This window comes from Octopus bimaculoides, chromosome 2 (genome assembly GCF_001194135.2).
Source record: "Octopus bimaculoides isolate UCB-OBI-ISO-001 chromosome 2, ASM119413v2, whole genome shotgun sequence".
Classification (NCBI taxonomy): domain Eukaryota; kingdom Metazoa; phylum Mollusca; class Cephalopoda; order Octopoda; family Octopodidae; genus Octopus; species Octopus bimaculoides.
Genome location: NC_068982.1, coordinates 45,362,408 through 45,376,840, shown reverse-complemented (window position 1 = coordinate 45,376,840; position 14,433 = coordinate 45,362,408). Strand labels below are relative to the sequence as shown.

At 35.7% G+C, this 14,433-nt stretch overlaps 1 protein-coding gene across 1 annotated transcript in view; it reads right to left on the bottom strand.

Moving 5' to 3' along the window:
• Positions 1-14,433, bottom strand: part of LOC106869164 (complement C3) — a 160,574-nt gene that overhangs the window by 98,441 nt on the left and 47,700 nt on the right. Inside the window, exons 3-5 of the mRNA XM_052976969.1 lie at positions 11,672-11,899; positions 2,604-2,674; positions 808-945 (exon numbers count right to left, since the gene is read on the bottom strand). Of these exons, the coding sequence (XP_052832929.1) occupies positions 808-945; positions 2,604-2,674; positions 11,672-11,899 (437 nt within the window). The remainder of the gene's footprint in view (positions 1-807; positions 946-2,603; positions 2,675-11,671; positions 11,900-14,433) is intronic.

Here is a 14,433-nt window from a genome sequence, read left to right as displayed (position 1 = left end):
GGGGGCGGTGGTGGTGGTGGTGGTGGTGGTAGTAGTGGGGGAGCATCTTAGCCATATGCTAAGAGGAATTCTTTGGGGTTTGGATAATTCACCTTTGGAAACATAGGTGTTTCGTTCAACATCCTTAAACAACTCTTATTTAGTAACCTTTTGAGCAGGATGGACTACTCAAACTGAAGAAAATTCTAACTGGGCCCCACCTGCAAGGTCATGCATTGTTTATCTTGATATGAGATCACCATATCACGTACATATGGTTGTGATGAATGTGCCTGGTGTACCCATATCATATGGGTAGTCATGATGGGTATACTGGGTTTCATGTATTTTACCCGTGTCACTTTGATGGCATGCACTGCTCTGTCACTCAATAATAATAATAGTAATAGTAATGGTTTCATATTTTGGCACATGGTCAGCAAATTTAGAGAAGGGGGCTAGTCGATTATATCAATCCCAATACTCAACTGACTCCAGTACACAACTGGTACTTATTCTATCAACCCCAAAAAAGGATGAAAGGTAAAGTTGACCTTGACCTCAGCAGAATTTGAACTCAGAACATAAAGACAGACAAAATGCTCTGCAGCATTTTGCCTGGTGTGCTAACAATTCTGGCAGCTCACCACCTTAATAATAATAATAATAATAATAATAATAATAATAATAATAATAATAATAATAATAATAATAATAATAATAATAATAATAATAATAAGGTAATATAAATAAAATGGAAAACGTTTGGTGCATGACTTTAGGCCCACCTTGTATTTTGAAGAAGAAATAAGAGAAAAGTTTATTTACCTCAAGATGTCTTCCAAGATATTTCACAGAAACAGTCCAAAGACCAAACGGGGCCGATGAGTTCAACAAATAAGCTAGTCTTAAATATGGAGAAGTTTCATAAAAAATATTCGAATAAACTGCAGTATTAGATGGATCCTGAAAATAAATATTTAAAAAATAAAATAGAAATTCCAAAACATATATTTTTGGGGAAAGTTTTATATCACACTTTCATATAATTTAGACAAAATAATTTATTCTTTGTGATATTTTAAAATAATATTTTTATATGATAAACATTTAACTGAGAAATGTAGACTGGCTAAAACAAATAATGCTGCCTTTATTGTGCAAAATTGAAATATAAGGAAGTTAAGGATGGAATTTATCATTTGCTTGTTGAAATGCTTGAGATAACTGAGTCTTTCTTGACATCAAAAGGCACCAAAAATTTATAATTATGGTGTCAGTGATTTATCCTTCATCTTTTACTTATTTCAGGTATTGGACTGTAGCCATACTGGGGCACTGCTAAGTTACAATGACATAAATAAACCAACACCAGTTGTCAAGCAGTGTGTGGGACTAATACAAACTTTCTCTCTCTCTCTCTCTCTCTCTCTCACACACACACACACGTGTATGACAAGCTTTCACACAGTTTCTGTCTACCAAATTCACTCACAAAGCATTGGTCAATCTAGGGCTATAGTACAAGACACTTGCCCAAAGTGCCATACAGTGAGACTGAACCTAAAACCATGTGGTTGCAAAGCAAGCTTCTTAACCACACAGTCATGCCTGTACCTAGTTACTAAAAACTAATTTCATTAAAAAAAAATCCATTTTGATTACATAACCATTCCAGCTAAATTTGATGTCATCCTTAAATCTTATCACATTTTTCATATTTTTTAAAGCTTGAAAACATATGTTATTTAGAATATGCACTTCTTCACAATCTCAATCTTCCATCACCATTTCTGGATGCTTTAACTTACACCTATTGCTCTAGGCACTACATGTCATCTGTCACATCGAATTTTTAAAAATCATGAATAAACTGTGTATAGTGACCTCAACCAGCGTTTCCCATGGTAAGGGACAAGGAATGGGATGTTGTAAAGATTGAAAAGGAATGGCATAAATTACTATCTTTAATAATCTTAAGAAGTATATAGATGCAAAATTTATTTTATCTTCTCATTAATAATTGGCAGGGATAGGCAAAGTATTTCCTTAATATTTTAGTTGTGTGGGGGCTAGTATTCATTAATTTGAGGATCACTAACCAAAACTACCCCAATCACATGACAACATTTTTTAACACTTTAGCATTTAAATCGGTCATATCTGGCCCAAATATTCTCCCTGTTTTATGTTCAAACTAGCCAAATTTGGCCTCTCAAACCTACCCTACAATGTAATTCTAAAAATAAACAATTCCTAGTTCCCTTAGTGACCACCAGAATATAGAGCACGGAACTCTGTCAAGTCTTCACCATATCAACAGATGCTAGACAGTTGTCTCACTAATGAGACAACAACAGCAGTACTTCTTCCTGAAACAAAGTTGATTTGTACCTCGTAAAGGTTAATCCTCTCCTTAATTACGCTATGTAATTCTGACTTGTGCATGTGTTCTATGTTGTTTTTCTTGGAAAAAGAAGTAATGTCAGTAGTTCATTGTCCAAGAATTTAAATTGCATTGGTCACATTAAATAAAAACGTAAAAAGTTAACATTTCAAACAAAACTCAATTGACAATTGCCCAAAATAACAAACAACATTAGAAACTAATTTAAGATAGTTACCTTTAAAGTTACCAGCACTTGGTACTTGTTAATATGCATTGTTTCATTTAAAAGGAATATGCGTATTGTTACTGAAAAAAGAAGGAGAAAATAATTAAGTTGAATTCTTATGCTCTTTTCTTTATAGTACACAAATACATGAGTTTCACTTATAAAAAGGTTGTTTAAAGTTACTTGTATCTTATAACGAGGATTTTTAGCATAAATACCAGTCCCCAGAATTGAATTGAAAGCACATTATATAACAGCAATACTTCATTAGAATTTTATCAGCCTCCCAAAAAATAAATGGTGACGTTGACTCTCAACAGCACTTTATCTCTTACTATGACATTGCTAAAAGGCTGCTATGAGATATTTAGTCACATCCTATAGCATTCTAAATTTAAATTTTATTAAAGCTAACTTTGCTATTCTTCCATTCAGAATAAATAAATGTTATAATCAGGTTGACTTAAAATCGCTGCCCCAAATTATGACCTCTACTTATCTTACAAGTTCTCCCAAATCAAACATTCAAATTCCATTTTGGGGTATTTTTGTATTTTTTCTTTCTTTTATTTTTTTGGTTAATTAAAATGATTCCCTCAACAAATGTTATGTGTTGAATAAATTTAAAAGAGAGCAATTTACATTTTTATTTGGGTTTTTTTTTTTTTTTTCTGCACATACTTTTACTTTTACTGAAAAAAAAATCCCCCCAAAAATCCTGCATCTTATTACTGAAAGTCAAGTTGTAGAATAAAGTTTAACAGTTGATTTAAGTCCTAAACCTACAGTTAGTATTCACTTGTAATAAATATATCCCAGGAAGTATGATTATCATGATTATTAGTTTTGTTATATGTTGGATATTCTCCAGTAAGGAGCGATTAGAAGGGTTTACCAACAATGGTAACTGGACATCATATCTTTTGTTTAGTGATGTTTCACACACATCATATGTAAACAGACACAAGTTTCACAGAAATGGACACCATCTTTTATCTGTCAGTTTAGCGATTCAGCTGGTAAAAGACATTATACAACCAATTGCAACTATGCACAGAAGACAAACACACAGCAGTAATCAGCATTCAAAACCTTGCCAGTTCAGTAATGAGCAGAGGTCACAGTGCATCAAGTTTCCATATTTGGTGGTGACTATCCTCATTCGGTGATCTTGGCCCATTATTCAGCCAGTCATTATTGATACATTTGTGTATTGTAAAGACTAATGGAAAAGTCCAAGCAGTTTCACAAAGAAATCATGGTTATAAATTAAGATGCACAAGGCAGAGGATTCAGAGAGATTTTCTTGGTTAGCTGACAGCATTGCCACTCCAGCCTCATGTTAGAAAGATCACCTCTTGCCAAGCACAAACACATATCACTTTCACCTCTTGCCAAGCATGCATTCTTACACACCAGCTACTGGTATTGTAAATTAATTGTAACATCAGTTTGTAAATATACATGCTAATATGATCTGAATATTGTAGTTGGTTTTATTTGGAAGCAGCATGCAGTCAGACCAAATAATCCAGTTCCCACCTAACCACAATCACAAATTAAAAGCTATGAATTGTTAAATATGCCAAGCTATATGGCAATCAGACAACTAAGTGACAATATGGACCATCACATCATCATCATCATTGTTTAACGTCCACCTTCCATGCTAGTATGGGTTGAATAATTACCACTCTTAAAAAAAAAGTAGTCCTGGGATCAATTTATTTTACTAACCCCTTCGAGACAGTGCCCCAGCATGGCCACAGTCCAATGACTGAAACAAGTAAATGATAAAACATAAGAATCCCGTTTTGCCACTGTTTTGGTTTGATGTGCTGACTCCACAAAATCCCCACATTTATTAACTTGGAAAATATGGAAAATATCCCAACCGATGCTCTTGTTTACATTCTGTTCTACCTCTTTCGTTTGGTTCCTGGCTAAAAGGAACACTTCACACATGGTGTCTCCAAGCGACTACACAACTTCCACTTTCTTTACTTGTCTAAATTCTTTTACTCTTTCTCTCTCCTTCTTTCATCTGTTCTCCTAGCATTCAACAAAAAATGAATTTAACTACCTACAGAATCGAAACCAGAACGGCAAATAATCTGTGTATAACAACAACTTGAAGAAACTGTATCTTACAGTGTAACGATGACAATAAAAATAAAAGGTCATTGCAACTAATTATATTTCTTCTCACTTATTTGCTTTCCCTAACCACCGCTTGTAACCAGTACTGGTGTGTTTACGTCCCCGTAACTTAGCGGTTCAACAAAAGAGACTGATAAAATAAGTACCATACTTTAAAAAAATAGGTCCTGGGATCGATTCGTTTGACTAAAGTTATTCAAAGCGGTGCCCCAGCATGGCCGCAATCTAATAACTGAAACAAGCAAGACAAAAGATAAACCGTAATATGCTGAATTAGATAAAATATTGCATTTATTCACGTGGTTTTCCTTTTTAAGTTCCAATAGCACTTTGATTATTAATACTTATTTCTTGAGATTTTAAATTAATAATGACGATAGTAACCGATTTTCTTATCGAGCTGATTACTATTAAACTATACGACTGCACTGGCATGGCCAGGTGATGCGTATGGATGAGTACAACTTTGTAAAGAAGTGCCGATCTCTAACTGTGGAGGGAACCTGTCGAAGAGGTAGATCCAGGAAGACATGGGACAAGGTAATGAAGCATGATCGAAGAGGTAGGGGTTGTTTTTTTACTTTTGATTTTGTCGAATAATAGAAAGTGGGACTTGAACTCAGAATACACTGAGCAGATGCTACCGTAAGGTATCTCGTCTGATACCCCTGACAAGTCTGTCAATCCCCCTACCTGAACTAGTACTTCTTTTTTTTTATCAACCTCAAAAGAATGAAAGGACAAGTCGGCCTCGATGAGAGTTGAACTCGGAGCAAAGCGATTCGAAACAAACAGTGCAAGAAAATTTTGTTCGACACTTAACTGGTACTACTAATTCACCGTCTCTTTTCAAATGTTGGTACAAGGCCAGCAGTTTTACGGGAGGGGGATAAGTCGATCACATCGACCCCAGTGTTTAAATGGTATTTACTTTATCGACTCCGAACGGATGAAGGGGCAAAGTCGACCTCGGCAAAATTTGAACTCAGTATGTAAAAATGAACGACATTCCGCCAAGCATTTGTCCAGTGTGCTAATAATTCTACACCTTCGTAAGTAAATATTATTAAAAGACTAAAAATAGCTAAGCTGAAGATGAACAATGCTAGTATTTATGGTTATACAGATAAGTTTTCCTGACCATTAACTCGCCCGACATGCATAGCTGTCGTTATATTAAAATATCGTATAAATAGGTTGAGGCAACAAACCAATTATGTGGAAGTCCCTACACACAAAAGTAGTATTAATAGTGAGAGTAGCGATGAATAGTTTGAGAAAAATGCTGCTTTGTTCTAAAATTATTGCTTTTGATAAGAAATCTACTGCGATAGTATGACGATATAGGAAAAGGAGAGAAAACAATTTACTGATGTAATGATCACGCAACATATGCTAAAAAATCAAAATATATAATGTAAAAAGTCTATTCAAAATACTAACGAAAGATATCCAGTCGAGAAAAAATATGTAATTGCGCATGAAGATTATTTGCACCAAGCTCGATTCGAAATGGGGGTGGAGGGTGGAAGGAGTAACTTAACAGTTTGACAACATAGACCGATAGTACAATTACCGGTCTTAAAAAATTGCTAATAGAAATATAAAAGAAATTGGCAGGAAAAAATAAACAGAAACAAAACAAAAATACAGCACAAGAAAATGAAGTTGAAAAGAATGACTTTGCTGAAAGTGAAATAAACATTTTAGCAAAATATCGATATTGTAGTTTTTACTGAGTTTTCTATATGGTAATGCGAAGATCTATAGGGCAGCCTCAGTAATTGAAGTCACCTCAATATCAATACACGATATCGAAGTCCTTACTGAGTTTTTCAATATGATGATGTGAATTTTGAAAGGGCAGCCTTTGTGCTCGAAGTCACCTCAATATCAGAACACGTCATCGAAGTTCTTACAGCTACACAATCATTATGTGACAACATATAAACTACATCAGATCTAGAAAACGATTCGTGTAACAGTACAGCTGAAACAAAGAAGACACATTAATCTGCAAAAGTTACATGCTGAGCTTACTTCTCAATCACACTCAGTAGTCAATCTCTTTGAATGCCTAACCATCAATGGAGTAGTGCCAGCAGCTGATGTAACGCCTATTCTCAAGACAAATAGGCTTTCTCTAAAAAAATAAAAAAAAACACCACATCGAAAATGACCTTGAAAAATGGATGGTAACCAGTACACTTTTTGTTGATTTCTCTGCAGAATACAATACAATCAATTGTATCTGCTCAGCCAGCATTAAGGACACCCAGCTTGCAGAGCTGAATGAAAGAATGTTGGAGAACATATTTTTATGGAGTTGAGATGTAAACGAAGTTGTTCCCTATCAGCAAAAATGCTACCAAAATAGACTTGTTTCCTGTTGACAAAAATGCACAGAATAGTCTGCCTCGAGGGAACGAACGTGCTTGCTCGTGCTTTTCAGTACCTGTGTCAATTACCAAACAGGAAGTGGTGATTCATGCAGATTTATGATGATCTGATGATCATTCTGATGATCTGCTGCATACGATTAAAATTTCTCGGTAGTATAAGAAGTGATCAATTTTCTTGATCAGCTAACACTGTATTATGAGTAGAATCCAATTCATTTAAGACCTAACTGTGCCCCTTCCAACTGAAAACCTGTGAAACATTGCGCCAACTCTCAGTAGCATGATCCTCAGACCCTGTGTTGAACTATTTGAACATTTTGCTGAGTATTCCATGACTGAGTCCACTAGAACAGGAAAGACCAATCAATGGTAAGAAGCTAGATCCCATCGTTAATGCTTTGTGTCGACTGATCACAGGAAGTTTACTTCAGAAGAAACTGACAGCCTTCATATTCCAGCAGGTGTGAGATCACCAGCCATTTTGAATCCGTATGAAGGAATGTAATCGGCAGAAAATAAATGTTCGACGAAATAACAGTTCAAAGTCAGCTGATGTCAAGGAAAATCTTTCTTAAGTGTATTACTTTCTTTGAGGCCAGTACTGAGATTAAAAAACTGTTTGTTTTGAGGGAAGAAAGAAAAGACCATCCTACCACTCTCGTCAATAACAGAAGTGGTAGCAACACTAGCGTAGCTAAAGTGTATGCCACCCAAGGCGGCCCTTCCGTTTGCCCCCCCCCCAGACCCCACAAAAAACACATATTGCTTACAGCAGACCTAAAAGTGTCATGCTGGTGGGTAGCAAGAAGACAGTTACCACTTAATGTGGATGTGAGCTGGGCAAAGTGGAAATGTTTTAATCGACCAAGAATGATGTTGGACGAGTCAATGTGATACTCAACAAATGGAGTTACAGCTTCTCCAACACCACCATGTGTGAATACGACAAAGATACATAAATTATGGAACACTTGCTGAAATGTCCTCTAGTTCAAGACCCATGCACTTTTAAAGACTCTTGCAGTGTACAATAAAGATAGAGAGAAATTTTTTCAGCTTTGGTTGAACTAATTTTAAATGAATGTGAAGTAGACTCAATATAAAAAATAAAAAGCAGTGACTGACAACTGGGATATAAGGAGGTGGGGGTTACTGAATTTAGTCTTATGATGAATGTTAAGACTGACACACAAGAAGCTACAATGTAAGAACTTTACATACAAAAAAAAGAAAAACTATTCCTAGGATGTACACATCACTACTTACAGAATTTACAAACGCAATTGAGCTCACCAGAATAGGGAAAGGCAAACGTGTAATGCGGGTGTAGTTGTGACCATTGGGGAACATCATTATGTAAGACTAATTGTCTCGATACCTATTTTGAGAAGCTGAGTTTTACAAAATTGCAGAGCACATGATTTAGTGCCACCAAATATGGAAACTATTTAAAAAGCTCATATACAATAGTTATTATCTCAAAACTAAACGATGAAATAAACACTGAAGACCACACACACACACACACACATTATCACATACATCCTTATATAAAGCTAACCAAGCAAAAACACAGGCATATAATCATTTCGGTATTTTTGCCCGATGTTCTTCTTACTTTGGACATTAACATAACGTACACCAAAAAAAAAAAAACTAATAGCTCTGATTAGGCAAAAATTACAGTTTAAAATATGACATAATAATTATCAACAAACTAACAGAAGGAGCAGTGTGGAACTACACTGAACAACTAATAGATAAAAGCAAAATAGACTGTTTTCTAAGTTCAGAAACCTCATAAGAAAATGAGTAGACTATAAAATGCTTTCGTTTCAGTTCAGTAATCATAATTAGATTCTTGATGTCTAACAATGAATAGTAGCATTGAAAAATTACTACCTTTAAAAGATTAAAGTATTTTGCTCGGCCATTTTGTCATTGAACAAGAGGCAGTGAAATACTATGAATCTCTTACAAGAAATATTTCTTGAAGATACACTCTCTGAACTGTTGTTGTTTTCTGTCACTAGGTTACACATATTATCACTAATGATTTCTGATTTAAGCATAACACTAGTCATTTTGAAGAGATGGGGGTCGATACCACTGACCCCAGTATTTGACTGGTATTTTATTCTATCAACCCTGGCGGGATGAAAGGCAAAGTTGACATGGGCAGGATTTGAATTCCGAATGTAAGGAGTCAAAGCAAATGCCACAAAGCAATTTTTCCAACACTCTAACGGTTCTACTAGTTCACTGTCGTTTTATCTTTTTGTCTCTGGTTTAGGCAAAAAGCCAGCAACTTCGAAGAAAAGAGGTTAATCGATACTTGAGAACAACAAATACCAAAGGAGAGATGAGAAGACATTCTATGATTATGATAAAGTAAAGGTAACTTTAGAATAACAGTGGATTCAGAAAGATTTTACAATTAGATTGTTCTTATTATGTACTACAATATATCAGTAATACTTGCGGAAACATTCAACATACAAGGTTAAACAGAAAAGGAAATAGAATCTATTGATAGTTAATCCCAAATGCTCTTAAAATTGAACTGTAGCTGAAACAGAAATAATGGTATCGACTGTTATGACTAGAAAGAAACAATGTCGACAGTGGTGTAGCTAGAGTGTGTACTGCCCGGGGTAGCCCTTATGTTTGACGGCCCTCTATTTTCACCCCTTTATTTTGGTTTATACAGTAGATTCAAAAGTGCTGCCTCCATAAAAGCGTTGTTCAGGGCAGAGTTCCCCCATAACCACCCATTTCCAAGCTATGCTACTAAATATTGACTGGGGCCAATCCAGATAGTTGTCAAGTGTTGTATAATGACAGGCTATTAGTCATCAAAAACAACACTCAATGCAGTGAAGTAGTGATTTAAAAATAATAACAAATTTTGTATTCAAGAGATGCCAGATCTTAACGGTGTTTTACGTGACCCTCTCAGAACCATTAGACAGGTTGTTTCGTAATGACCTGAAGAAGTGTAACTGAACAGCGATCGGCAAACTAATAAATAGTTAATATTTATCCCCCACTTAAACATGGATGCTCTTTTAGAACAAACTATACTGCGGTAGTTACCATTACCATGAAAGAAACTCTCAAATTGGCTTTTGTAAATATGTATAAATTCAAAGTTCATTCTTGGATCAACATCAACAAGGAAGTTTAACTTCTCTTCCACTATTAACTGAGCCAGTAACATTCATAAAATGTCACTGACACATTAACATTTTTTTGCAGCACGTTGTTAATACGTAAAATGAAAATGTTAAGTAATACCGCTAAGCATGTTGTTCAGCATGCTAACGATACTGCCAGCACGCTGCCTTCATGAAGAAGAAGAAGAAGAAGATGATGATGATGATGATGATGATGGTGGTGGTGGTGGTGGTGGTGGTGGTGGTCAAAATTAAATGTATTATACTCATTATGAATACAAACGACTTTTTAAGACTAATTTTATATGTTGATTTCAAAATTTCACTCCATTTGTATGCAGCACGTATCAGTTTTTCGATAGATACATGCAAATATTTACATATCCGTATATATGAAATCGTTAACGTAATAAATAAGGGAATTATTTTTAGAAAGTAAATGAGTTTATTGAGTTAAAAATCATTACTACCATTCTACAAAGAGTGAACACACAAAAAATGGGTCAGACAAACCAAAGTTAGAACAACAGAGTAAGAAACATTGTGATTTGGATTTCCTGCGGTGTTCCTGATCTGGTTGATCACAGTAATGTGTCCAGTAGTAGTCAGCCAGCATACTGTCATTCCAGAAGCCTTGCTGCCATTTCTCCATAGCACTAATATTCTGGTGAAATCTTTCACCATGTTCATCATCAGCCATGCAAATCTTCCTCGGCAGCACAGCAGCACTATCGTGACAGTCAGCATTATCGTCTTATGTTTCAATACCATCATCTAGTGGAACTGGAATTGGCAAACTTCCATTGTGGGGCACAGGTCTCATTGCAGAGTCCAAATTTAGATACACAAATTTTGTGCTTATTCTTCATAGAAAATCCTGTGACTTACTTTGCAAAAATAACTCTATATCACTGGAATGGACTTATTATTGAACTAGTCACGTAAGCCATTTGAGCAAGCTGAGCAGATAAAATGTAGTGCCCATAACTTGTCCTGATCTCCAAGTGGACAGTCAAAGTATACCTTATAAATCTTCTTGATCTCTGGTGTTATTGTACATTTTTGATGATGGGCTATGTTGACTAAATCGATTCTAGTGTTCACCTGGTACTTATTTTATGGACCCAGAGAGTGTGAAAGACAAAGTTGACCTCGGCAGAATTTGAACTCAGAGCACAAAGACAGACAAAATACCGCTAAGCATTTCGCCTGGTGTGCTAAAGTTTCTGCCAGCTCGCCACCTTAAAAATCAATAAATATTAAAACTTTTAAACTGAATCAATCATAATATTAAACTTATTTTATTGAATTTTTAATAAAATATAAAGTAATTACTCACCTTTTTCATTTCGTCGATAAATGGGCAAATTAGTCTGAATGAAAATGTGCCCGAATGTTCTCTTTATAGGAAGTATTTGTTTCATATTAATTGAATCATCAATCCTGTCACTACACAACTGTCTTCCTTCAATTATACGTTGCGGTTTATATCCAGTAACATTCAAAATCACTTCATCATTCAGGCATTCATTTCCTTCAACACTGATGTTGAATAAAACTTGGTTTCCTAAAAAGTACAAAAATATAACACTTAAAGAGTTTAAAACTTCGTACAATGAAAAATAAGAAAATATTTATAACAACTAGAAAATATACAATGTATGAGAATAAGACCAGTCAGAACTCATTTTGGCGAACGTTGGACTTGGGAAGAACCAACAAGTTGGAATTTCTCTGTTTTGACAGATTTTTCAGATTTTCTTTCACAATCCTCTTGTAAATGCTCAGGACTATCTTCTAAGTCTTTTTTTTTTTTTACCGAAAAGGCTTCTCCTATAGTTTTTAAGTGCATAGTTATCATGCGTAGTGCCCACAGAATCAACCAAAATTTGCAAAAAATGATGGAATTTTTTTACCCTGCCCACCATCTTCCCCTCTCCGGACCGATTTTGGTCAATTTTGTGGGCACTACGCACGATGATTCGGGCAAAGGGGAGCACTACGTGCTTAAAAACTATAGGCAAAAAAAAAAGTAAATATTTCCAGACGAAAATATGTGTGATTTAAGGGAGATTTGGTCGTTGTTTCTAACATATCTCTTGACTCGTAAGGTTTAGGGTTAATAAAAATCATAAATTTTCAAAAAAATTTCTTTTTCATTGCATAAATGAGTTTATTAATGGGGAGAAAATATTGAAAAACATCCATATTTGCCACAGTGGGAAAGAAATGTGGAAGGTGGTCATGGGATATGCTAGAAACAACAACCAAATCTCCCTTAAATCACACACCTTTTCATTTGAAAATATTTACTTTTTTGTTACCAAAAAGGCTCCTTTCTCCTTCAGTCTTTAAGTGCGTAGTGCCCCACAAAATCATCGTGCATAGTGCCCATAAAATCGACCAAATTCAGTCCAGAGAGGAAAAGATGTGGTGTGTGTATGGGAGGGATTAAAAACCCATTATTTTCTGCAAAATTTTTTTGCTAAAAAGATAATCTAGAGCATCTCCAAGAGCACCTTGAAAAAAGATCTGAAAAATCCCCATTAATACGGAAAAATTCCAACTTGTTGGTGCTTCCTAAGTCTGACGTCAGTCCTCATGACGGTTTTATCCGAATCACACGACGTACATAAACTACAAAATGTCTGTGATACTTTATTCATGAATTTTTATAGCATTGTGTCTCCCTATCACATCAAGACCCATTAGCTTATATTAATTCTTTTTGAATCCAATGAATAGATGGCATTATGTTTTTTTTACCCCTGAAAGTAGTGTATAGCAATGCATATGGCTATTCCCTTTACTGAAAGTTTGGAGTTGAAGCTCAGCATTCACAGTTGTGCTTTACTCCAGTTGTAGCCCATAAAACTCCAGTGGGTGCAGAAACCCATTTGAACAAAAGAGGTAATGAGCTGGCAGAAACGATTGCACACCGGGCAAAATGCTTAGCGGTATTTCGTCTGCCGCTACGTTCTGAGTTCAAATTCCGCTGAGGTCAACTTTGCCTTTCATCCTTTCGGGGTCGATAAATTAAGTACCAGTTATGCACTGGGGTCGATGTAATCGACTTAATCCCTTGTTTGTCCCCTCTATGTTTGGCCCCTTGTGGGCAGTAAAGAAATAAGAAACCCATTTGAACAAATATAGTTTTAGCAAATAAATAGCTTATAACCATTTATGGTGTCTATGTCTTTGATCATTTTATTGAACTTATTTCAATGAGTCACTAATTCTTAGACTAGTTTCAGTCACTATAGTGTTTGATCCATGCCTTCTGATAATACCGGCACTCCATCGGTTTCCACATCGACGGTTCTAGTTGATCCAGTCAATGGAACAACTTGCTCTTGAAATTAACATGCTGAGCACTCCACAGACATGTGTACCCTTAACGTAGTTCTCAGGGAGGTTCAGCATGACACAGAGTGTGACAAGGCTGGTCCTTTGAAATACAGTTACTACTCATTTTTTGCTAGCTGAGTGGACTGGAGCAATGTGAAATAAAGTGTCTTGCTCAAGGACACAACACATCGACGGCAATTGTACTCACGACCTTGCGATCGTGAGTCGAATACCCCTAAACACTAAGCCATGCACATTCATTCTGATAATAATAAATCTTTTAATAAATGTTTCATAATTTTCTGCTGAAAAAAGCCCAGATTCCTCTTAATTGTACGTCATTTTCATGCAATACTATTAGAATGAGTTTCGTAGTGGAAATAGAGTCAAATTAAGGAGGAAGTGGGATTTTCTGAGCCAATGCATAATGTCAAGGCAAACCAACATAGTTTGACGGGATTCTAGGACTTTCCCTCCCTATTCTTCTATAACTGCTACAACCAGTTGGTTCACTTGATCATGTGACCGACCAGAATATCAGATGTTGTAACACATCACTGGTCACAATGCGCTTTGCATCGTTTTAGCCATCAAATGATGCCACTCCATTGGCTGAGGGAAATGGACCAATGGGAAACTAAATGTTTTGCTCAAGAACACAACGCACCACCCAGTCTGAGAATCGAACCCACGATCACTAAATCGTAAGTGCAACAGCCGAGTCACTAGGCCACATACCTTTCATTCATATAT